Source organism: Rhipicephalus sanguineus, chromosome 4, assembly GCF_013339695.2.
Source record: "Rhipicephalus sanguineus isolate Rsan-2018 chromosome 4, BIME_Rsan_1.4, whole genome shotgun sequence".
In the NCBI taxonomy this organism is placed as follows: Eukaryota; Metazoa; Arthropoda; class Arachnida; order Ixodida; family Ixodidae; genus Rhipicephalus; species Rhipicephalus sanguineus.
In genome coordinates this window covers 17052268-17078016 of record NC_051179.1, presented here as the reverse complement: position 1 = coordinate 17078016, position 25749 = coordinate 17052268, and the positions used below count along the sequence as shown (strand labels likewise).

Sequence of the window (25749 nt, the reverse complement as noted above, 5' to 3'; positions counted from 1 at the left end):
TTTCTTTCTTTCCTTCTTTCTTTCTTTCTTTCTTTCTTTCTTTCTTTCTTGTAACAACTTGTATAAAGTGATACGGTGAAACGCTGTCTATAATGTCTGCTGATTGTTTGGATACTACATCTACATCCATCATCCTCTCTCTACAGTCCTGCGAGATGGAAAATATTAAATTAATTTATCCTAAATTGAATTACAAACAAATGTACACTAAACGCTTCCGTTTATCCTCACACAGTGACAGAGAAGTTGACATAGCCGTCTTTACACCCCTTAGTTCTAGAAGTGATCATGGACTCACAATACTAGAAAAACTATTTACACAGAAATGCGGCGCATGAAAATGCTGCAGCAATAAGTATATTCGGCCTTTCGCGGACGCTTTACGCCTCGTTCAATTATGGAAGCGTGCAGTGAAAGCGCTTACAGAGTGAGCTGCCTGGATCGTAGCGTTGCAGAAACCTTACATTTATCTTCCGATCGCGTCAATATCTGTCGCAGAACACAGCGGTTTCAAACTTGGCGCGCAAACTTCGTAAAAAAGAAATAGAAAATAAAGCGCGCGCCCCATAAATGGCATGGCCAGTTCCTGCCCGTGTGCGCATGCGTAACCCCCACACCCGCGTTGCTGCTTCCATTTTGTGTGGTTATCAAATCGTAGTCGCCGATTATCGACTCGTGCGGGTCTTCACGCTATGTTACGCTATTTTTGAGCGTGCTACCTCGATACATCGGACGGCCACGGCTTCAACTCTAGTTGAAATGTGAGTAGAGAACGTAATCGCGGGCTCTGCGCGGTGTTTTTAGGGCCGCTGTCCGGCGAGTTGTGAGGGACGACGGGTGCACAAGTACGGGGCTGCGCTTTGCCGCTCATGATCGTGCGCGTGTTTCTTTTCCGCTACTTTACAAGCGCTAATAAATTTATCAGAAATTATGTGCACAGATAGAAGACACTGACAGCTTTACGCCTTTCGTATGAAGCATCTTGGCACGCAATTGGACGTCTCGCATAACTGGGCGTAAACTGTTCACTGGGTCAAGTCTGTGTATCCGCTGAGGTGGATTGCCGCGAAAGAAATGGTCAGACAGCGGCAAGCTCAGTGTGAAACATCAAAACTTTTCCTCACAATTTAAATATAATTGCCAGCGGTTACTTGCGCATGATTTGCGTGATATTTAGGCAGCGGACAAACTGCCAATAAAATCAACTTTGTGTCGACGGTGCTTTTGATCGTTGACATCTCACGTCCCATCGCCTCTCAGTAGCTATCGTGTTTATTTTCGATCGTCTCTTCTGTAATAGTATAAAGCGAATCGCATAAATATGCGCAAATCACCACGCGTACGTTGCTAGAGCCGTTTTTGCACTTTTGGGGCATCAATTCGTAGCTGACGCGTGAATACGCTGACGCTTCTAAATGTTTACGCCGGCTAGTTGCAGAAGCTGGCAGAAAAAGTACGTGCCCGCGGTGACGTTTACATAACAAGAGATGATAGCGATAACGAACCGCGCCATGTCATCTCTAGAGCAGCCTTTACATATTGTGCGCGAAGCTATAAATTACCGGTTACCTAAGCATAACGTTGCCATGCGGTACTGTGACACACACGCACACACACACTCTCTCCCTCCTTTATCCTTTTCTTGACATTAGCAGTCGCGTGATTAATCTTGATGACGTCATGATGCAAAACTGGCAAAGTAGCACCACGTGTTTCTGTATTAAGAAAATGCTGCAGTAGTAGACAACTGTGACCAATCACGGCCGTCCAAAAGCTATTGTGTTTGGTGACATTGTTCTGCACAGATAACATTGTATAGTGGCTACCTGACAAGCTGCACGCATGCTGTTTTTATTTCTTATGGAAAAATTCTCAAGGATACAGCTGCTCTTGCTCTAATGTTTTTTCAGACCTGCTTCTAGAGTCAATGTTTGATAATGACATTTACAAAAATTGCACACTTACCATGCGTGCATACACCCGGTGCATTTGTAGACAAATAGACACATCGTCGTCTTTGTTCAACTTCAGATGGCGCATCGGAGCATTGTGCGGACGAGCAAGTTTCGGCATGTGTTTGGTCAGGCCCTGAAAAGAGAACAGTGTTACGACAACATAAGGATCACGAAACAGTCATGGGATTCCAATTTTTGTGCGGTCAATCCAAAGTTCTTGGCCATCATCATAGAAGCTGCAGGCGGTGGGGCATTCATGGTGCTCCCATTAAACAAGGTGTGTGCATCTATTCAAGGTATAATTTTTTTTTGTTTCATTCTGCACTTAAGATTTTCTGAACTTTCACATATGTGAATAACAGTTGGCATTTTTATTGCAAATATTTCCAATGGCACATTTGGTAGGTCAGTTACATGTGCCCTAGAGCGCTCTTGCATTGTGGGTTACATTGAGCTGGCTGAAATAACATTTGCCTGGCTCATTCAGAGCGCCACTCTTCACCTCTGAGCACTTGGAGGTGCTTTCATTTACTAGACCACGATCCACCAGAATCCTAATCATGTGACTCCTCCAACTGCCCGGAAAGCAGCTTAACTTTCAGCTGTTACAGGAGAGGTTCTCACATTGGTACAAATTGAGTTATGCCTTGGTAGGAACAAGTTTAATGTTCCATAACTGAATTACTCCTTGTCTTTATTACGGTGATTTACGTAACGTTTTTGTTAGCTCTATCTTATTTATTTCACATTATGGGGTCGGTAAATGCTGATTTGACCTGTAGTAATTTTCTTTTTGTGCGATAGTGAAGCTTTCTAGCTTTTTATCTAATGTACATTATTGATGCAAGTCTAAAAATGGCAAAGTGGGCACGTATATAATGCTTAGTCGTTCGGTGAGTAATTTTGTGACACTTCACATAATTATGCGAAAAATCTGTGAACATCCTTTTAGTGAACTGATGTCATGGTGACACACATGTGCAGAGATTTTGGTGGGAGATTTAAAAATGAAACTTTGATCTTTGCTTTCTCTTCTCTTAATAAGCCTGCGATGGTGAAATTAACGGCAGTGCTTTCAAAGTATAATTTATCAGTCTAAACTGATTCATTGTTTCGCTTCAGTGTCCCTTTAGAACAGAGTCTACTGCATACTCCCAAATTCCTACATTAAATGAGTGACTGGAAATTTATAAATTTCTTGAAGATGGTTGCTTTTTTGTGACATGAGTGAGTTACTGCTGCAGTGTGATTATGTCGGTGAACGAGTGGACATAAAGTGAGCATATTAATTTGTGCAGACGGGTCGAGTGGATGTGAACCATCCTCTGGTGGCTGGGCACAAGGGACCTGTGCTGGACATCGCTTGGTGCCCATTCAATGACAATATAATTGCCAGTGCTTCAGATGATGCCATGGTTCGAGTGTGGCAGATCCCAAACTTTGGCCTTGTTCGCCCGCTCGTAGATCCAGTGGTGGAGCTACCTGGACACGAACGCCGTGTCGGGCAAGTGCTGTGGCACCCATCAGCCAACAACGTACTGCTCAGTGTTGGTGAGACCACTCGGTTTTCAAATGCCTTCTTGCTCATGTTCTGATTTGCATATCTTGAGCTGTATTGAGGTGCCTTGCTGTTAACATCGAAAAAGTGCCGACATGACATTTTAAATGCGAAGCATTTCTTAGCAAACTTGAGGCACTTTGAGCGTTTCTATCGACATATCTACGTATCTATCTATCTGTCTATCTAGCCGCCTACGTCTGGGCGCTCTCGTGATCGCCTCCTTAAAGGGGCCCTGCAACACCTTTCTTAGTTATATTGGAATAGTCTCATTATTGACGTATGACTCTTCACGAGTCATATGCCGCAAAAATTTTTCGAATCCGTCAAGTCTAAGTGGTGTTACCAAATTATAGAGATCACGTTCCGCAGCTTTCTCCCTCAACTCAACGCCGCGAGCGCGCGGAAAGCTAGGCAGCGAGTCGAGGGAGGGAGCGCAGAGGAGCGAGGCTCCGCCCAAGAGCGCCGGCGGAGTTTTTTTCTTCATTTTTGTCTCTCTGACGTCTGGGCGCAACCACGTGGTCTGTGCCGCCACTTCCGGTCGGCTTGCGTCGTTCTCGTCGAGCGGAGCCGGTCGCACTGTGTAACGCGCGTGCTTGAAAACTGCGCGTCGGTTTGGTAAATGTTGGGTGTGCACCTCGAACGCCGTAGTGTTTTCATCGCTCTGCCAACCATGGAAGCAAACCTGCGCGCTCGTTTGGAACGAATGACAGCTGAGATCGGTTTCGGCCCATACTCTGATACACCGCCTCGTAAGACGGCACTGGCAGACGACCCCGAAGCGCCGCCATTACCGGACGCCAGCATTGTTATCGGAGACACGCTGCGCCCCTGCCTCGGTCGGTCGTGAGAACGTGCCGACGATGCAGTTCTCAGCTGACGAGGCAACACTCGAACGGCTGCCACTCTCAACGGCAACCGGCGATGGTCAAAAGCACAGAAATATTCACGTTTTCGGCACTGCGCATGGCGAAGAAAACGGAACCATGCAACTACGAGCAGACGAGCTGTCGGTGAGACCGGAAGTGCTAATATTAATGTTTGTTCGGTGTTTTTAACGCGATAACAGCATATAAACATACATATTATCTACTTATTGAACTCAAAATTAACAACGAAAGTAATAATGAGGGTGTTATCGTGATTATAACATCAGCCAATGGTGGAACTGCCGACATTCGCGTCATATCTTGCGGACTAATGCATCATTTGTCGAGAGAAGAGGGAGCGATTTTCAGCTGACTTTGAGAATTTATTGTAAATTCCAGGCCGTGCGCATCGCTATAATATTTGGCTCGCGTGTTCTTGGGAGCCTCGACTACCGATCGGCAGTGCTTTTTGAGCATGCTCGAAAAGTGTTGCAGGGCCCCTTTAACTTGGTGCAGACCAAAATTCGTACAAGAGGGTAAGAGAGTTTGGCGAATATGACTGCCTGGTCATGACATAAATAATGTGACAATCCCGTCGCGTACGTCATCAAACCCTTTCCTCCAGACACGTGTGGCACATACCCGTATACCACGGGCGGCGGTATGCGGGTATGCGCCACAGGTGGTTGACAATTTATATCTACCCAGGAACGGCGAGAACAGACATTGGTAATTTAAATGCGAGAGCGTTAAGAAAAATAGACGTCAGCAGTGTTGACCCGATGAATGTAAAGAATAAAAATCAGGATTTGAGCAGGAATCGAACCCAATCATTTTGCATGGCAGTCAGGTACTCTACCACAGAGCCACGCCAGGTCTTGAAGCTGCTTTGGAAAAAGACCTTATGCACCTGTAATGCCAGTGAAACGTCAGTTGCGGTTGCAATGCTGGCTATCTAATTTTATAACAAAGCAATAAACATGACATATTTACTCCTATCATACAGGTGACATGTTGGGTTAACGTCTGTTGTGGTTCCAGTGTTGAGTCTGCTTTCATAGCAGTCTAATAAACAGTGCATTTGTGCTCCTATGATTCAGCAAGCTCTATTCAAGCATTGCTCAACCACAAAGGAATACGCTAACGAAAGTTACGTATGATATTCACACCATCACACCGTGAAGTGGACTTTGTTTCGATAACACTGGCATCTGTGCTCTAACCTGAGTCCTGACGCTACGTCAGACCATAACTTACCCTTCAAACGCCAGTTTAGTCGATGTTCCTGGTAAGCGCAAGGATATAGATGATAGCTCGAGCCACAAGTTATATGCTGCAAATCTGGGTGCTTACATGATTGCCAGAGGGGAAAATTAGCATGTGCGCTAACCTCACAGATTCCTTTAATTAAACGACTATGCTGTACATCAGCTTGCACCATTTCCTGTGTGTGCAGGAGCTGACTGCAAGATCATCATCTGGAATGTAGGCACAGGTGAAATACTGTCCTGCATCGACCACCCAGACAGTGTGTTCAGCTGCTGCTGGAACTGGGATGGTAGCCGCATCGTAACAACTTGCAAGGACCGCAAAATTCGTGTCTACAATCCAAGGACAGGGGATGTGGAAGCGGTAAGTGTGGGTTGTGAATAGACCTTACAGGGAAATGCCTGATTACATTGGCCTGTTCGTGATTCATGCTTCGTGGCTCATGTTTGTGGTTCATGTTCATGTTTCACATCGTACACCTTGGTTTGTTTGGTCTGCTTGCATTATTCCATGGCAAGTTCCTCTTTCAACTGTCCCAACTTCAAAGAAACATTCAGAAAAATTTCAGCGCGAGCAAAAATTAGCATAAATTTTGACCATTCGAGACATATCAATATACAGTTAAACCTTGATATAATGAAATCAGTAAAAACTTTGTTATTTTGGGAATCTCATCATATTGAAGTTCATTATATATCGATGTTTAACCCCTTCAGGGTTTTCGCCGTACATGTACGGCAGAAGCTTCCTGGTACCAAAGGGTTTTCGTCGTACATGTACGGCATAGCGTTTATTTTTAAAACGCGCGCCTTTTTCGATCATTTCTTTTGTTTGGCCTGTGCTGCCACACTTCAGGAATATGTGGAATTTTTTTCATGCGCCGATGTCTCTCCGCTGTATTTTTTTTTCGCTTCCCAAAACGCCGCGGCGCCTATCGCTTGGCCATCCGAGCGCGTTCGCGGTGCAGCTGGTTTAAAGTGCGCGCCTTTTTCGATCATTTCTCTTGCTTGGCATGTGCTGCCACGCTTCGGGAACACGTGGAATTTTTTTCATGCGCCGATGTCTCTCCGTTGTTGCTTTTTTTATGCTTCGCAAAATGGTGCGCCGCGCGCCGGCTATCGCTTGCGCAACCGAGAGCGCCCGCGGCGCGCTTTGGTTTCAAACGCGCGCCTTCTCCCATTTCTCTTGCTTGGAATGTGCTGCCACGCTTCGGGAATACGTGTAATTTTTTTAATGCGCCAATGTCTCTCCGTCTTTTTTTTTTCTTTCCAAAGAGGCGCGGCGGCTTGTAGTCTCGCATCAGAACGCGCGCACGCGGTCCGGCCTGGTTTCGGTTTCGTCCTTCGGGTGGTTTTCGCTTCTTGCGCCCGCAAAGCTGATGGCTGTTTGGTTTCTAATCTCTCAAAGGGTGACCGCTTGTTACTCTCTCGTTTATTGCACCCCGGCGCGCGATTACATCTGTTTCCGTGCGGCGCTAAATTACACAAACGACGCCGCCGTGATTGCGTTTCCTGTTTTGGGGTCTCGGAAAAACTAACTATTTGTTGGCGATAAGACGAAGTATTACTGTAGCTTTTTCACTCGTTTTCCTTTCCGGACGGGCGCACAACCATATTTTTCTTCCGCACTTGCGCTCACTGACGCAGTTCGCTTACGCTATGGAAGCGCGCGCCGGTTGCGCTGCTGCCGGTGAGTCGAGCAGCGATTCTTCCGATGCGGACTATTCCCCTAGTGCCGAATCAGAATCCGATTCATTGGATTTCAGTTCGTCAGACGAGGATTTTTTGACGAGTTCAGACTCCGATGACGATCAAGGAGCGACATCTGAAACGCGTGCGCGGGGAGCCATGCTTCAAAGGCTATCACACGCTGAAAAGTTTTTAGTGTATAGAGCACGAGCGTTTTTAACCGGAAACGTACTCTGGTGTGCTTATTTTTGTATGTTTGTGAGCTATGTTTATTACAATGCATACTTTTTTATTCATAAAAAACTGTGAAGCTTTATTTTTAGGATTCTGCTTGATTTTACTACGAATAAACCATATGTATGTAACAACAAAACAGATTTTTTGTCACTTTACGGTCACGAAAAAAAATTTTAGACAATTTTTTTCTTAAATAGAATCGTCTGAAGAATTTATTTCAGCAATAAAAAAATTACACATTTTTGGACTGGATTTCGCGAAAAAATTCGACCCTCAAAGGGTTAAGTGTACTTTGCTGCAGCGATGTGCGAGTTTGACAGTACATTGCGCACAACTTTTTACTTAATTGACTGCATTCTTTCATGAATGACCTTTGAAGATGGAAAGCCATTTGCAATGATTTTGCTTTCTGTGGAACCTACAGAGGTTTCTTCTTAGGCAAGGATTTTTGGAGGTGCCTGACAATAGAAACATGCCTTCCTTATTTTGTTGCAGCTTTTCCCCTATTCGTTGCATCTTCTCCTTTACCACAAATTTTATTTAGCTTTCTATCATGCTTTTTTCACTTTCTCTGATTCTTCTCATCTGGACCACTGTGGGTTATGTGTTTCTTCCTTTTTTTTTTGCAGGAGGATTTTGGGCACGAAGGTGCCAAGCCACAAAAAGCCATCTACTTGAGGGATGGCCTCATTTTTACGACTGGGTTCTCAAGGATGAGTGAAAGGCAATACGCCCTTCGCGTTGAGGTCAGTTGGCGCTACTCGAATTATTTTGACCAGACACTTTAGCACGTACAGAACTTCACTGTGTTTTGATGTGGGTCATAGTGTAGCTGCATTGGTGACAAGCAATGTATAGCCACACTTTTGCGAGCAAGAATGTAGTCGCATGGATGTGCAGTTAACAACCAATTTTTCAGGTGCCCCTTTTACAGCGGATCTGTATACGGCTACGGCTTCGTGTACTTTTCCTGTGTGTCAACAAAAACGTATATACGTAACCCAATAACGTAGCTTGCTAGGTGAGTTGGTTCATAGTAATAGGAAGAGGAAACCAGCGAAAAAACGAAGACAGCGAAGAACAACCAGATGGGACAAGCGCTGGAATTACAACTGAATGTTTATTGAAGAATCCCCACGCACCTTACACACATGAACCAGCAGCGCATGCGTAAATAGCCCATCTGAGCCATGTCAAAGTTGCATGCCAACGCAACGTGCAATGCCTGGTGCACGTTGCATTGATTTGTGGTGTTTTATGGCAATGTGCTGTTTGTACCACATTGACACGTTTCTTTCTTTGTACTGTTAGGTATGCAACTTTGACCTGGCTCAGATGGCCTATTTACGCATACGCTGCTGGCTCATGTATGTGGGTGTGGTAATTCTTCAATAAACATTATACAGCTCAGACCACTTATAACGTAACCGCTTACAGTGCAGTACCGGCTATAATGCGGTTTTTTCTGACTCCCGTTTACCCTCCCATAGAACTCCATGTATACGCATACCGCTTATTGTGCAGTCCCCCGAGATGAAAGACCGGTTATAATGCGGCTGCCGGAACGTTCTCAGAGATGCGAGGGAGCGAGCGTGCTTGTCAGTGGAGATTCGCCGGCGGGGGAGAGAGCGGCGACGGCGTTACGAAGAAGGAGGGGACGCGGAACGAACGAACAAGGAGCGGGAGGAGAAAAAAAAAGGGGATGGCGGTGGGGGACAGCAGCCCGGCGTGGGTGCGTGGTGTGAGGAGGGGGAGTGGTTGCGTGGCCGACGGAGAAGCGTCTTTCTCCTACTCCTACTCTTTTTCCCCCATCCCCCCACCCCTACAAGGCACTGCGCCCTGTCGCCTCAAGGCAGACAGAAATTAGGTACCTTTTCCTATCCTCAATAATCACAATTAGAAGAAGCCTTTGCCCCCTTGACATGCACGCTTTGCCCCGGCCGCATGACATGCGCGCTCCGCTACGTACGGGCGCCCGCTTCCGCATCAAGAGCACGTTACCGCTATTTGTCTCCGTCGGGAAAATAGTTGCTTCGTCGTAGAGCGCAGATATCGCGCGTGCAACCTCGATTCCCCCGCAAGTAACAACGCTTTGAGACGCGATTGAGCTTTCGCCTTTGCCACCAACAGGCGGACTTACAAGCTTGAGAGACTTTTTCAGGATAGTTTTCGACCGCGAACCGAAACTGCATTTCACGCGTGATGCCCTCGGTTTAGCTCGCAAGTGCGATCTCTTCTACGCCCGATCTCCGTGTTGCCTAGGGCAAGCTTCTCGCGGCGGCATGCCAAGTTGCAACGTGGACGCTAGGCCTAACGAGTGCTAGCTGCCATGTCGGCGGCCGCGGACTACAGAAGTTGCGGTTTGGTGCCGAGTCAATGAAACATTTTGCAGTTGTTGCATTTAGAAGGGGTGACTTACATCTTTAACGAAAATGCGGGCGTGCGTGTGAAACACTCGAGTGGTGGTTTGTCGTCACCACCGTTTTCGACATGGCGCACACGCAGTGTGCTACCGCGGCGACTTCCCGTGACGGCGCATTTTTTCCGCGTTCGTTATGTCAGCGCCGCAGGTCCGCGGACGCTAACCGTTCAACATTTCCAAATGTAAGCAGATGCAAACTTACGTCCCAGTCGCATGCCTCGATAGTCGGAATCGCGCGCCCACCCGTTGGTCATGTTTTGCACACGTGCAACCTTTCAAAAACGTTGTTTTGGTTATAGTGCGGTACCGCTTATAGTGCGGATATTCGTGACTCCGGCGACTTACGTTATAAGCGGTCTATGCTGTACTCTGCTATGTGAACCATTATTTTTGCGTGTGTGTGATAGTCCAAATATTGTTATACAATGTAAGACTCAACCAAATGAATCGAACAGACACTTAGGCAGAATGTTGTTACATCTTTCATAAAAACACCTTTGTGATATTTGAAATTCATTACATGCTATTATTGATGAGGAACCTGTTAAACTTGCTTTGTTATGTTTGCCGTTTCATTGCAGTCGTTTTTGTTAAACCATAAGCCCTGTGCGCACGCACACTGTTAAATTGAGGTTTGGCTGTGCTAAAATCGACATCAGAAATGTTTGAAATTTCCCATTTAAAACACTTCTTTGTTTCTAATGCAGTCGGAACTTGCCCAGCCAGTGGTACTGGAAGAACTAGATACAAGCAACGGTGTGCTGCAGCCCTTTTATGACCCAGATGTGAATCTGCTGTATCTAGCCGCAAAGGTATGTGTTCTTTAACTGAAATGCATGGCGATTTTCCCACATATCATATGCCCTACTTAGTTAGTAGTAATTTGCTTCAGGCAGGCTGTCATGATGCCCTTTTTTCCTTTCTTTTAAAGAAGTTATGCGAATTTACCGTTTGGGAAGATGTTCTTGGCATCATTGGCTTAGTTAGGGGATGTGGCAATATGAGTGACATTCTCACTGCTTGGCCATAACTTGTGAGAGAATTATACATGTGATGTGTACAAGAAATAATGCTGGCGATTCTGAGATGCAAGTGTGTAATGTCACCGTAAGAATACAATGGCTGTGTGCTATAGTAGTGTCTGAAATAAACTTGCTTACCTTGGATCTTAAAATTGCGCTGGCTTCCTGTGGACATCAGGTGTGTTCTCTCTGTTGGTGTTGGTGATTCCAAGTGAGCCACCCTTTGCTTTCCAGGGCGACAGCAACATCCGGTACTTTGAGGTGACAGACGAGCCCCCGTTTGTGCATTACATCAGCACGTACCAGTCGAGTGAGCCGCAGCGGGGAATGTGTGCCATGCCGAAGCGCGGTTGTGATGTCCACCAGTGTGAGATAGCAAGGCATGTTTCCTGCTTCCAATTCATTGCATACTTTGTGCCTTTTCATTGTCATTAAACTACATTTCTTGCTGAATCATGGCATACATTAGCAGAACATCAAGGAGAGTTGCCCTAATGTTAGGGAAACATCATGAAATGCCAACTTGCCCAAGCCACCATCCTGGCTACATCCTGGCTACCAGCTGCTTTAGATTCACGATGAACCAAGTAGTACAACATATTTTTCCATTGCTTAGTGTGAAGTACGGAAAAATAAACACATAGAAGACAAGACACAAGCAGGCACTTCCTTGCAACAATGGTTTGCAGTAAACTTTCAGTAAACGGAAATCTATTTTAAACGGAATTGCTGCTTAGACGGGACAACTGCGTCTAATATGATTGGTTTTATACCTGAATGCTTCAAGCCAGTTCATCACTCCGTAAATGAAACTCCCGTTAAATACAACATATTTTAATGGTCCCTTCATGTTCTGTTAAACGGGAGTACTGTATTTGAATCTGAATTATGGGTTTATAAATGTGAGACAAAATCAAGCATGCATTCACTATGAGCCAACAACATTTCTTTCCTTGTTAAGGATAAAAATTTGGCCGATCAATAGCTGTGGAATTCAGACCTGTAATTTGATAATTTCAAGTAATTCAATAATCTTGTAATTTTGTCTTTGTGGCTCTGCACACCAGAACATTGAATTAACAGAGGCAAGCAGCTATATGTACTGTGGGAGGCAGCTGACCAGCCGTCATGTCTTTGTCGTAATTGTTGTTGTTTGATAAGCCTTTCGGTTGGGGATATCCTACAATGTTAGTATTCACCAGATACCACTTTCATGTTGTAGACAAGGGCAAACATGGTGGTATCTGAATGACAGCCTTAACAGATGATCACAAATTCTTTGAAAAGTCCTCATTATGCGTACTCTCCATTTAGGTCTTCAATAAACCGTGTTTAATAATACTGTGCATTGTAATGACAAAAATTTGCTGATGTTGTGAATAGTTTTAGGAAGTAAGCATCCTTCCCTTTTTTATCATATTAAAAGACGAAAAAGCCTGTTCATCATTTCAAAACGATTTTATATTCAACTTTATTCACTTCTGGCATTAGTATTTTATTTGTATCTGATTCAGTCACTCAAAAATCAATATTTGCCCATTCTTACTGTCTTAAACTGGATGTTTTCTGTGCAATGTATCTTGACTTTGGCGTTGAAGCTATTATACCGCAAGGTATAATATATTGCTCCTTGTAACTTTATTCAGCTATCTGTCAGGCCAATATAAATACATGCTGCTTATCTCTTGTTGGCTGCTCAAGTTTGAATGTCTCCTTCCATTAGGTTTTACAAGCTGCACTCCAAGGGCCTTTGTGAAGTGATTTCTTTCACAGTACCACGCAAGGTTAGTGCTCTTGCAATTTAAACAGAATCGGGCTCATTGCTGACGTTGAGTTGTTTATTGTTTTCACTGATGCACGTTAAAATGTTGCTCAAAATTTTAGCATCTAATACCAGTGTTCGATGGGCACATTCATTCAATATCAATCAATATATGATTTCTCAATCAGTTGGTTCATTAGCATAATCTCCGGAAGGGATCAAGTGGTAGCTCAAAATTTCAATCCTTATTGAGCTCGATAACAATAGAAGTGCTCTGTGTAACCAGAATATAGTAATTGTAGTAATATCAGTGTATCATGCATCATTGTATCATGTAGTATCAATGTAAACATTGATAAGATCAATATTTCATGGTGTACATGACATAGTAATGTCTAATATGGAAGTATGCATAAATTAAACTGATGGGATAACCTTGTTTCCTTTGTGATGGAGATGTCGCAGCTTTGTATACTTGAACAGTTTGTGTTTGTCTGTATTTCAGCCTGACAGAATTGAAACCAATACCACAACTGTTCAATCTCCATGCCTGTTTTTGATGAGCACTGTTAATATTAGGAACGTGTTTTTGCTAAAGATTAATGAGTACGTCTATAGCGTAGCCACCTTGAAGAGGTCCCATAATAAATTATGCGTATTATACTTTACTTATGTGTGTGTGTTGTATTTTTGGTTGTCATTTCAGTCAGATCTATTCCAGCAAGATCTTTACCCCGAGACGCCCGGCGACACTCCTGCTATATCGGCTGAGGAGTGGGCAGAGGGAAAAGATGCTGACCCAATTCTTGTAAGAATTTGTCAAAATATGTATACTATAAATATTTTTCCTTCTTCATGAAGTTTTACTCACAGCTCTATAAATACTACTGTTTTAAAAGTTGGCTAGTGCCATTGGCGGTGTAGAACTTGCCGAGTTCACTGTTGAGCCTGCAAGAGGTTTGCAGTCACAAAAGAAAACAAGAAACAAATATCTATGCTCTCATTGTCAGAACTAGCATACTGTTACATGGCTCTGTGCTGAAAATTGTGCAGCAATATTTATGGTCAAACTTCTTTGTGATGTGCTGTAGTATGTTCAAGTGCACTAGTTAGTCCATTTAAAAACTTCAATGTGGTACTGCCAAACAGCACCAAAATGAGAGGAGACTATCTGTTGATGTCAACATGCAGTAAAAGTTTCTTGCTAGTTAGCACCTAGCTCTTGCCCTCTCGTCTAGTGCTGTTACCTTCAAGTTTTTTGCGAGACATTCGTTTAGTCTCGCAAATTGCCACTTTTAAGCTTATTTAATTGCATAGACGATTGAGCCTTGATATGGCAATGGGATGTCCGAGTTGCAGCGAGAAACTACTAGTAAATTCTGTTAAAGGGGCCCTGTGACACAAATTAAGCATGTAGTTTTTATCGCTTCTTCTGTAACTGTGGAATGCACCGATATCGTTGCGCGAATGGCAACGTCAAAAACAAAGCTGTTATAATTTTATTTCAACTGAGAAACCACATTGTTTTCAGACTAGGGCGACACACAACGACTATTTTTGTGATCGGAAGTGACGCTTTATCACGTGGGAGTGATGACATTGGCCGGGCGTTTTGATTAGTTTGACGCGGCAAGTCGCACGTAATATTCGTTTGGTCACACATAGGTCACGCTATCGTGCACTAAAAATTATAAAACAGTCTTTGTACTTCCTCAGATACAAAAGGACTTCTGTTTCTAAATATGAAAATTTGAAAACAATTGCAAAACAACGCTAGGAGTGCTGCACAATGGCCACCACAAGGCAAGTCGTCCAGTATGTCTCTGTAAGAGGCGCGTGGTGATTGGAACCAGCCTTTGACGTCAGTGGGAGAGTGAAATGCGAAAGGGAATGTTTTTTCTCTTCGTCTGCTGGGGTTTTGAAGGCTAATAACTTCCGTTGCTGTGCACTGATTTCGATAATTCTTTTTGCGTTCGTCTCAGTATTCTGTACTACACGCGCTCCAGCACTGCAGAATGCAGACGAAAAAGCGTTGCAGGGAGACCCTGCTTCTGAAACATGTTTCTTGTTTTTGAGTGTATCATTATGAAACTTTCACAGCTTATGTATTTTTGTGTGCTGATTTCAAACATGCAATTATTGTTCTAATACAATGTGTAGTTTTCAAAATTTTAAATAGTTTTTGTATTGTTAGGAGCAGGCTTTATTCCTAAACTGTGAGAGTTATCAAGCAAATCAGCCTATCACAATAACCTGGAATCAATGCTGTATGCAATAAGACAAGAATGGATGTTCTAGGCCCATATGAACAAAAGTTATGGCATTTTGAACATTCCCAGCTTGATCCCAGTTTGACCGAGCTCGACATTGCTGACTTGCCATGTGTTCAACGTACTATAACTTTTGTTCAATTGGGCCTAAAACATCCATTCTTGTTTTATTGCAAACAGCATTCATTCCAGCTTATTGTGATATGCTGATTTGCTTTATAACTCTTACAATTTATAAATAAATCTTGCTCCCAACAATATACAAGAAATATTTGATATTTTGAAAACAGCATAGTGTACGAGAAAAATAATTGCATATTTGAAATCAGGACATAAAAATACATAAGCTGCGAAAGTTTCATAAAAATGTACTCAAAAACAAAGAAATATGTCTCCGAAGCAGGGTCCCCCCTTAAGTCTTATGCTTCTATGATTCAGCAGTAAAATTTACATCATTAGTGCTTGGAGCAGCCCTGGTGGATAGCGTGCTTGTGGGAAGTGTGTATGAAATCCTCCAAGAAACTTCAACTGTAATTACTGGATCGAAGGCACATGTTCGGTAGAAATTAAGTTTTAAGCTTTTTCATGGGCTGCACCTACTGCTCACAGCTGTCTAGGTCACTTGCTACACTGCTTTTTTTTTTTGTATTATCATACCTTTCAGTCCACCAAGAAATTACTACTGCCTTACAGTCTTTTTGTCTTACAAAATGCTAAAAGTCAAATTTTATTTTTAGTTGCAGTTTTCTGTTCAGTTCCAGTGCAGTAACTTGGCTTCAGCACTCTCAGTGAAGAATTGTGTTTGCTTTTCTTCAGTGCATGTGCCGGTTTGTGATTACTCGTTGCCGACTGTTTCCCAACAGATCAACTTGAAAGAAGGTTACACAGCCAGCACGAAGCAGGACTTTGCGGTGACCAAGAAGCCCAACATTCTTAACAAAATGCCCGAAAGGCCAGTGGCACAAAAAGGAAGCGAACAGTCGGTGACCTCAGCAGTATCGGTAAGTTGGCCATGCATTGCGGTGGCACTGTGTATGCTGGCTTGGTTGTGAGTGCGCTGCTTTCATTCATTGTGAGGTGATGTAAAGTGCAACAAGTACAGCCTGTACTGAAAGACGTGCTGCAAGCTATAGGGAGGTATAGGGAGGCTCTGCTGCATGACAGGACTCAATGCCCATGAATTGAGAAGCGTGAGCTGCATAGGGAAAATTTGTGTTTGTCTAGAGTGTTGTGCGACTGAAAAGAAAAGTGACGATTTTGGTCTTTATGGCATTTTGCCGTGCACATGTAGGACGCAAAGCTGGACGAGCTATTGGATGAAATCAGGAAGCTCAAGTCCATTGTGGTGAAGCACGAGAAGCGCATCAAGGAGTTGGAGTCACGAATGGAAGGCAGCAAGGAGGACGCCTCCATCGACAGACCCAGTACCCCGCCGACACCGCCGCCCGGCGACCAGAAGCAGAGCAACAACAACCACGAAGTAGGCGTCTAAAACTTGGGCTTTTACTGCTTGAAGCAGGCTAGCCAGCCATTGTCCTATGTTGTCGCGTAAACGATGGTGGGTGCGGCGGCTTGCTGTTGTTGCCCGTGTGCAAGGTGGCAATGTTGAGGTTTGCTGGCGCCTCGGAGCATGAGCGAGTGTAGCGCCTTCTCAGTGTAGTCCTTGAGTTGGGGCAGGTGGCACTGATGAGTGTTGTGCTATGTTGATGATGATGATGAGAGTTACTTACACTTCTTGCTTTAAATTGAATGGGGATTGATATCAGTGGCAGAGGCAGGCCGTCGAGACGCTTGCATTCACAAAAGCGGGAAAAAAAAGACTTCTATGGTTTGATTGTTGTAACGAGCAAGCTGTTGTATGGCTCAAACATGCTGCTACCAACACTTCTATATCGGAGCATACTTGGCAGCCGTTGTGTACCGATTTTCAATCAATTTCAGCACAAAGCAAGTTGACGGATGTTGGATTCTAAAATTAGGGGTGTGCAAAAATGTGAAGCTTTGCATGCGAATAGTGTTTTCTTTATTCGAAGCATATTTCATTAGAAATATGCATATTGGCATGTTCCTGAATATTCGGCCAAGCTTATAATAAATGGTTTGCATTATCATTTTCCCCAAATATTATTATTACCGAATATTTGGCCATGACTGAATTCCAGAAAAGTGTCGAATATTCACCCAATCTTTGAAACTTCAAACAAGTAAAAAATGCTACGCATTGTTACTTTTGTAGTCAAACATCTTTAAGACATTCAACATCTTTAACATGCATTCAGTATTCTATTTAATATTCAAGGACAGTTTTCTGCCTTATTGGCCTGTGATTTGCATTTGAAAATTCCATTATTTGCACACCCCTATTTTAAAATGTATACATCATTTTTTTTTTGCTAGCATTACTCGTGAACATTAGCTCTTCAAGTCTCACTGAAAGCCTGCCACAGCCCTCTGCTCTGAAGTTCTATACACTCAGTACAAAGCGTATGCTCTTTTGCTGATACTATTGCCATGTGGTAGTACCTACGTGCCTTCCTTGCCAAAGATTTGCTGTGTAACTTATGGATGTTGACATTGCCCTATAGTACTGACTTCATCATCACTAGAAAACTTCTCTGGCTAGTGGGATAACTGTTTTCCTCTTTCTCAGTGAGTTGTTCAGTGCCTTATATAGCCAGCATTTTTTGTTCTTGGCGCATTGAGCAATTGTTGCTCCTGGAAATCGAGACCTTGTGGAATTTTTTGTGAGAGCTACAGCACACATATTTCTAGCTTATGCTTCTGTGACTGCAAAGGCTGACAGATGAGCATAATTTAACTGTTGGGTATTAGTATGTCATTGCTGCTCCTTCTGTCTTGACCCAATAAGTAGCATATGTGTAAGCATATGGCCAATACTAAGTGCACCATGTGTATCTTTTACGAGCACAGCCATCCTCCAATTATGTGATCTCATTGAGACATACAAAATTGGTTGGAACCATTCACCCTATAAAATGGAATGAAACTTGAGATGAGTTAGTTATTTAGAAATGCCTTGTCGTCATCTCTGCTTATACTATCAAAAGTCCCATTACAAACAGTTCCAAGAGAATGAACACTGCTTTGTCTGCTTGTGTCACGAGTAGCACTTTCAGCCAACCTGCCATTTCAAAAACTTGTGAACTCTATATGCGCTTATTGTCACCACTGGTCGAGCAAAAGCCGCTTTCATGATATGACACCAACGAAACATTTGCCATCTTTGTTGGCCAGCAGGTCGCATGTTTGCATTTGTGTGTTCTGCTATAACACTGATACTTGGGCTAGTTGGCGGAAATGCATAATTGAATGGCAGCACAAACGACACTCAAGACCGCAGCGATAAAGGACTGTGAAACACAGCGCTGTGTTTTGTGTATTGTTTGCAATGCCATTCAGTTATCTGTTCTGTCATGCTCAAATTGCATAAGCTGGCTCTTAGTTCAGCTTAACTTTGCACACCTAAATTTTCCCTTCATTTTGAGAAATGGCGTGCCCTTTTGAGCACGATTGTTAGTGTCTTAATAGAACTCCATTGCTCGTTTTGGCAGTGTAAGTGCTATTGGCACAGCTACCACTGCATAAATTGAGCCACATGTGATCTGCTGTACTTTTTAAAAAAAGTTAGCTAATGCTCAGTGAGTCAGATTTCATATAATGGGATTTTTTTGTCTCCATGGCTTTCAGAAACCTTGGGAAAGACAGAATTGAAGGCAGTTTTACTTAACTGGTGTCAAATTGTTGGAGGTTGGCTGTTTGGTTTTGTTAAGTGAGGTGCTGCTTGTAAGTTACTATGCTTCGAAAATTGCAGGAAAATGATATGGCACATATGATCGTACCCTTGAGCTAGCCTTGGTTCAGTGGTTTCAGAAGAACGGCAGTTTTCTTTTTTTATATCTCGCTACTTTGTACTATTTTTCTCAAATTTTAGGGTTACTCGTTATGACATGCAAGTCCCACCGCACTGTTACAAAGGTTGGCCCGCGTGATTGATTTGTCGAGATTGCCAGATTTTGTTTATTCAGGTAGACCATCTAAATTATTATTTACTCTTAATCACATGGTCGTGGTGCATAATTATCCACGAGCTTCTCAGCAATACTTCCTTTTAAACAGGTCACATCTTGACAATGCTCAGTTAACACAGTTGCTGACCAATTTTGTGGACATGATAAGGATGGTTCTTTTTTTAAAGAAGCACTTCATCAAAATGTTTAAGTATGAAAACCGTATTTCATGCTAATATTGATTGTGTTTTCTGGCGTCTAGATGAATAAGTTTCTGTTCTCACATTGTAAAAGCCATAGATAAATCGATTGGTGGCAGTTTTAGAGGTCTTGCATGCAGGACATGAATGGAAAAAGGAAAAATTTCTTCCCTTTTGCTCTCAAAGCAGCTGCAATAACTGTTAGTCATAATGCCTGGCTCATTTTTGAGAAAAATATTGATGAAGTAATGCTCTAAAGTAGTTATCACATTAAAGAAAAGTCCGCCACTGCTCTGCTTGCGCTTCCCTCGCTTTGAACAAGGGACAGAAAAAGTTTGTGCTTTAGTTCGTTTATATTGAGACCCGAACTATTAGCTGACTAGTTTGAATTACAAACCGGGACGAATTTTTTGCCTACTGGGAAGCTTTCTTTCTGAGAAATCTGTACTTGGCGCTGGAAGTATCCACTTTCATGAATTTTACTCCATCTTGTGTGCTTTTGCAGAACCGATTTTCCAGTGTAAGGAATATTTTTCAAAAACGTTCAGAGCTGCAAATGACAGGTCAGTCACTGAAGTTTGCCGGTTATAGATAAACCAATCAAAATTGCTACGTTGTTAGGCGTTATGGTGAAATGACTCTTGGGAAGTCAGGAAGTCGCTCCACCAGAAGAAGTGCTGCTGCGTCATTGTAGTTGCAAATTTTGTGGTGAAGTCTGTGCAGGTCATAGGGAGGAGGTTGAGCTAACCATCATGTGGAATTAGGCTTTTTTTACCGCCAACGTTTGCACTGCGGAGCACATAGTGGTGGTGCGCCAATATAAGTTCAGATAACCAAGCGTGTCCATAAAATTGGTTGGCTGCATTTTCATCACTGCCATAGTGTCGTATTTGCGCAGTTAATCAGAAAAGCTTTTCTCTTTCTCTCATATTTCTAACTTTTATATTTTACGGACCTGTCATTCTACTCGATGACCGTTGGCAAACGACCCAGCAACATTTTTGTAATAGTGACGCAAAGCTCAGCATCAGCTTTATATTTTACATTTGACATAGTGTGAAAGACTTACAAGCAGTTATGCTTGTGCATCATTGCTAACTATTAATTGGCTCAAGTTCTTTAGCGAGCATGATTTTTGGATCACTCGGTACCATTTGGAAATATAGGTTGCCTATGGCTTCCCACATTCTGTATGCAGTTTGGTCACTGCTATCGTTTTCTAATGGGCATTCTCTGTACCTGTGCTGCATGTGGCGATTTAATGGCATCAAATGCATAATGCTTAGCTCTGGTTGTCATTCGTGCAATGCCATGTGGGCAAGCTTAATGGCATTAAAATAAAACGCAATAAGCAGCATTTCAAATTTTAAGAACCTGATATATTTGTGCAATGAGTAGTGTATTTTCCTTGTTCGTATTTAACTGCACAGTCAGGGTGCTGCAAGCAAACATATGAAAATTTGTTGAGGATTTTTTAAGGGGGTATCTTTTCCATCCCAGATGTCAGGTTGTTTATTTGTTCCATACCTTCAAACGTGTAGATGCTATTCTATAGTTTCGGTTTCAAGAGAAGTTAACAGTTACATAAAGATGCTCACATGTAGTTTTCAGTACTACATGCCTACTACTACTAGTTTTTAGTAGCACTGTACATTAAAAGCAGTAAGCAACATTTTAACCTAAACATTATGATTCTTGTTGTTCTAGCTGTTCTAGTTGCTGTTCTAGCTAGCTGGGTGACGATCAAGCTTATGACACTAATGGCATCATCGAGCTGGAGTAAAATGAGCAACCCTTGCAAACCATCTGAACAGGATCGGCCTTTCGGAAGTGCTCTAAAGCACTGAGAAATGACCATACAAAGATACAATATTATTTGCGTGATACCAATTTTAAAAATAATGGTAATAAGGCCCTGAATTCTTAATGCCATTAGCGTGCACCCTGTGGCATAACATTATGCACAATCTCAAGCTGAATATGCTTTGGAATATGTACCTTTTAAGTGGAGGCCAGTGTTTGTTCTTCCATGGAATGATTGCCTTGCTATGAGTGTGATTTTTCTCTCTTATGCTTCGACTTATTTTGCCTTTTTTTTTTTTTTTTGGCCTGCTACTAGGTTTCATTCATTCACACTTTTTTTTGTAAGCGTTCATGTGTGCTTTGAAAATGGCATTTTTAACTATGTTCCACTATGTTCCACGCTTTGTTTTTATGCATTGCCTCTGAAATCTTGTATTTTATGACTCACTCATTTTTTTTACACTTGGAACTTAAGTGTTTTTATGATTGCTATTCGTGTCCTCTTGACCGCCAAGTATGCTTCAGTGTGTGTGTACGGGAGCAGTGACTGTTAAGAATGTATTGAGATTTTAAGCCTTGTTGAAGTGATGGAAGGACAACTATGCTCAAGTATTTCTGTGCTGACTGCAACGCTTTCAAGTTGTCTCTCCACATCTTTGGCCCATTGTTAACAGCTTTGTAAGAGATAGCACAGCAAAGGTACTGTGTACATTTTTTTTTTTGAAGTGGTTCTCAGAATTGTATGGGTGTACTGTTAAGGAACTTCAAAATGGTGGTTGTTAAAGCCAGTGTTGTTTGCCATCTCCACGGTGATACATTGGAAGCAAAGTAAACAATAACTTGTGTGCGCTGTTGCAAAGGCTCATGGTAGCCAATGTTCAGCTGTGATACTTCCCTGTGCCTTAGTTCTGATGTGTTGTGTACACGTTACCAATCCTATATGCACAGTTGTCAGCAGCATTGATGTAAACACACCCAGTATTCGTCGTGTTGTGATGCATTGGCTCTCATTCTAGGTGTGGTGTGAGACATGTTATCACCAGTGAGGTCAGTTCAAGTAATTGTTTGAATTGCTCAGATTTAGTCTGCCAGAAGGCAACATTTGATAACTGACCCTGTACAAAGGCCTGTTAACTAACTAATCTCTACGCTGATCGTTTTCAAGAATATTGAAGGTGTTTTATATAGCACTTAAACTGTTTTTACATCATGACAGTGCTTCCGAGGTCAACTGAGATGTTTTAGCCCTTTTTACATGCTTTTAAACTGATAGTGCACTGATTGAAATAATGTAGCATAAGCAGTTGTCATTGTGAGCACACTGAAAAAAAGAAGAGAAAAAAATCCAGGTGTGCAAACAAGTGTCGTGCATTTTTTTTCTATTGTGAAAGTTGTGACATGCTTGAACAGATTGACTTGCTAGTTTTAGTTCTCACTTAATTTCATGAACGGTAGCAGAATTTTGTGAAGCGGTGCAAGTACCCAGCAAATTACTTTTTCCACGAGTGAACACATGCGTGCCTCATCTTTTGAGTGATGCGCATGCCAGCACTACATTGCTGTATGTTGTGCAAGAAGCTTGCCAGAAATATCTGAAAAGAACCCTGATGCTTTTGCCTTAGTCGAAGCAAACGGTGCCAAATGCTCAGAGTGCATGCATTCAGCCGTATATCTCTAGCTTGAAATGGAAACGGCACATAAGCAGTAAAGGAGATAAGATATAGGGCCCACACAATACAGTACATGTTCAAGAGGAAAGGGAACACACAGACAAGAAAAGCAGCACTTTCTAATCTCTTGTTCTGTGTCTGTGCTGTTTTCACTTTAATGGATGCACTGGAAGGGCATTTACCTGTTGCGGTTAGAAAGCACAGGTTATACTGTTTCATTGCACAACTAGGACTTGGTTGGTCTTGACCTTCATGCTTCTCAAATGCCTTGCTGTCATTTATGTAAAGGTACTCAAGCTTCCTTTTAACACGTTAGACGAAGCATAGGCATTGAAAAGGCCTCCTTGCACAAAACTATTGCAAGTGAAACCTCGTGGCTTTGTTTCCCACTCACTGTAGATGCACTGCTGTGCCAGAAAGCTGTTAAAACCTTTGTCACTGCATGGAATAGTGTACTTCTCACTGGTTCCTGTACAAGGCTTGAAGTAGGTTTTGTAACTGTAGTTTTGAACACAATGAAAAAAAAAAAAATCTTCCTATTCTAGAGCAGTGCAGTGAGGATTTATTGGCTAATGCGAGTTCTGCATTGTGTGTACTGTGTGGTAGAAGTAATTTTATAAGCTTGTGGATACACTCGTGATTTTTTGGAATTGCAGTTTATCCATTTTTAAACCTTCACATGGGGTAAAGCATGGCATTGTGAGAAGTACCATTTACAGTGTCGCAAAACATTGAATGCTGTAGCACCGAGTCTAAATTGACTTATGAGTGCCGATAATCTGGCAGACTAGGGATCCTTGCGGTCTTGAGAAATCGAGTTGAGCAGATCTGCTGAATGCTGCATGGCACAATTGCTTGACTTGCTCAGGGTCTCAGTGAAACATCCATTTTAACACTGTTTCGGACTTTCTTACTCTGAGGCCTCCACACCAGCCTTGTTCTGTCACGCAATTTTTTGGGATTGCACTTGGTGGCATGACGGTGATGTGAAGTTAACAGTTGGGCACATATTACCATTTTTGTTTACTCGACCGAATGCCAAACATGTGCATTGGTTGTGAGCATTATCACCAAGATGGAAGGCTGAAAAAAAATGTTGTGTTAATACCTGAGCAACAATTGTGCCAAGGACAACTTCGCTATGTCTTTCTGAACAGTGTGTGAAGCATAAATATTTATTACACAAGTGCCTTCCCCCCCACTTTTTTTTTTGGAGAGACTGGGTCTGCCATCTAGTCTTGCGACTGTGCATTGTTCACCAGAATGAACTTTTCGAGGTGTTTTTCTTTTTCACCTTTGTACACGCAAACAAACTGTGCATAGGAAATCACTAAGCTCTTGCTGATTTCAGTGAAATAAAATTATACAGTTTTGTGCTTGTAGCGAAAGTTCTAATTAAACCCACACCGCTCAAACACTTCGTCCAAACGGTGTGGTGGCGTTGACTTGCATCACGACAGTATGCCATGTTTTCAACTCACGGATTTGGTGGTAGAGTGCTACACTTTTACTACACAAAAATTTGGTGCTGCAATAGCCCCAATATCACACATACACAAGACCCAAGGAAGTGTATGGGATGATGGCTGCTGTGATAATGTTTTGAACTTATCATTTCATCATTCTCTGGCTTCTGTTTTTCGCTTCTTCGTATGGCAGTGACAAAAGAAAAAAAAAAAAATCTAGCCTATCGGGACCTCCTTTCTTGAGTGTTTCTAAAGGTTGACAAAGGGCAACGCAATGAATTACTGTATTAGGCATAACTTTGTTGCTAAAGCATACTGTTGTTTCTTTTGTGAAGGCTCATTTGCTTTTGGTGCTTTTCCCCGGATAAGTTTTTTACGCATAAGTTCTGTGCGACACTTAACAGGAACCTAGAAAGTCTTAATAGTGGCAAAACTTACTTGCCAAAAATTACACTGTTCTTAAGCTTTTATTTCCATCGCCAACTTTAGAACTGATCATTTCTAGTGATTCAAGTTTCTTAGAGGGACCCTGCAACACGTTTAGAGCATGGTCAGAAAACGCTGCTGATGGGTAGTAGGGGCTCCTGAGAACATGTGAGCCAAACATTATAGCGCAGCACGCGGCCTGGAATTTACAGTTAATTCACAAAGCCAGCTAGAAATCGTTCCCTCTTCTCTCAACAAATGATGGCATAAAACCTAATCACCGCACATTAAACCCCAAGTCCGTGGCCATTGGCCGATTTGAACATCGTGAGCTGCGTAGTTATCACGACCGCCGCAACGTGCTCACGCGCTTTCTCGCAATCGCATTGAAAGTAATCCATGCGTTCGAAGAAAAATAAAAGAAAATAAAGTGCTTAAGGTCATGACGAGCGCTGGTGAAATGGGCGTAGTTTATTGCCACCTTGTCATCCTCCCTTCTGCATAGCTTGCAGCGCACTTGCTGGTACGAAAGGAGACAGAAAGTGCTTAAACCGCGTGAGAAATCCCTGTAACTCTGCTCGCACTTGGCACATTTTCAAAATTTTTGTAGCAGATGATTTGTGAGGCAATAAACTCCTTTAATGAAGCCATTCGACGATTACTTGGAAAAGTGTTGCTGCACCCCTTTAAAATCTTTGTGGTCATCTTTTATAGCACAAAAAGAATATAACCTGCTGCCACAATGTGCAGCTTTGCCCCCACCCCCTTCCCACAGAAGGGATGCCTGAAAGAAATGGTAAAAAAAACACAATTTTCAACATTTCCTTTACTTCATGATACATACACTGCTCCGAGAAATATTACATCGGCTTTGTACATAAATATGGTATGTAAGCATGGTCGTATGTCTACGCTGACAAATGTAGCTGTACAGATTGCCGCGGCAAATAATGCCGTTGTTTCTCCATTCCCTCCTCCCTCACTTTTTTTTGTACATAACTAGTTGAGATAGCTTAGCACAAAGAAACAAGGAACACGAGGAAGGAGGTTAGGACAAGCACTAATTTATCTGAACCAGTTATGCACGGCCAACTAGACTAACAG

At 42.7% G+C, this 25749-nt stretch overlaps 1 protein-coding gene across 2 annotated transcripts in view; it reads left to right on the top strand.

Moving 5' to 3' along the window:
• Positions 1–601: 601 nt before the first annotated feature.
• LOC119389494 (coronin-6) overlaps positions 602–25749 on the top strand; it is a 28614-nt gene continuing 3466 nt past the window's right edge. The window contains exons 1-11 of one of the 2 annotated variants that reach the window (XM_037656785.2): positions 602–761; positions 2032–2232; positions 3254–3506; positions 5839–6014; positions 8206–8322; positions 10706–10810; positions 11255–11400; positions 12744–12804; positions 13489–13590; positions 15916–16053; positions 16344–16532. In XM_037656785.2, the coding sequence (XP_037512713.1) occupies positions 2032–2232; positions 3254–3506; positions 5839–6014; positions 8206–8322; positions 10706–10810; positions 11255–11400; positions 12744–12804; positions 13489–13590; positions 15916–16053; positions 16344–16532 (1488 nt within the window). In that variant the 5' untranslated portion in view covers positions 602–761. The remainder of the gene's footprint in view (positions 762–2031; positions 2233–3253; positions 3507–5838; positions 6015–8205; positions 8323–10705; positions 10811–11254; positions 11401–12743; positions 12805–13488; positions 13591–15915; positions 16054–16343; positions 16533–25749) is intronic. The other variant, XM_049414439.1, reaches the window with a different exon arrangement.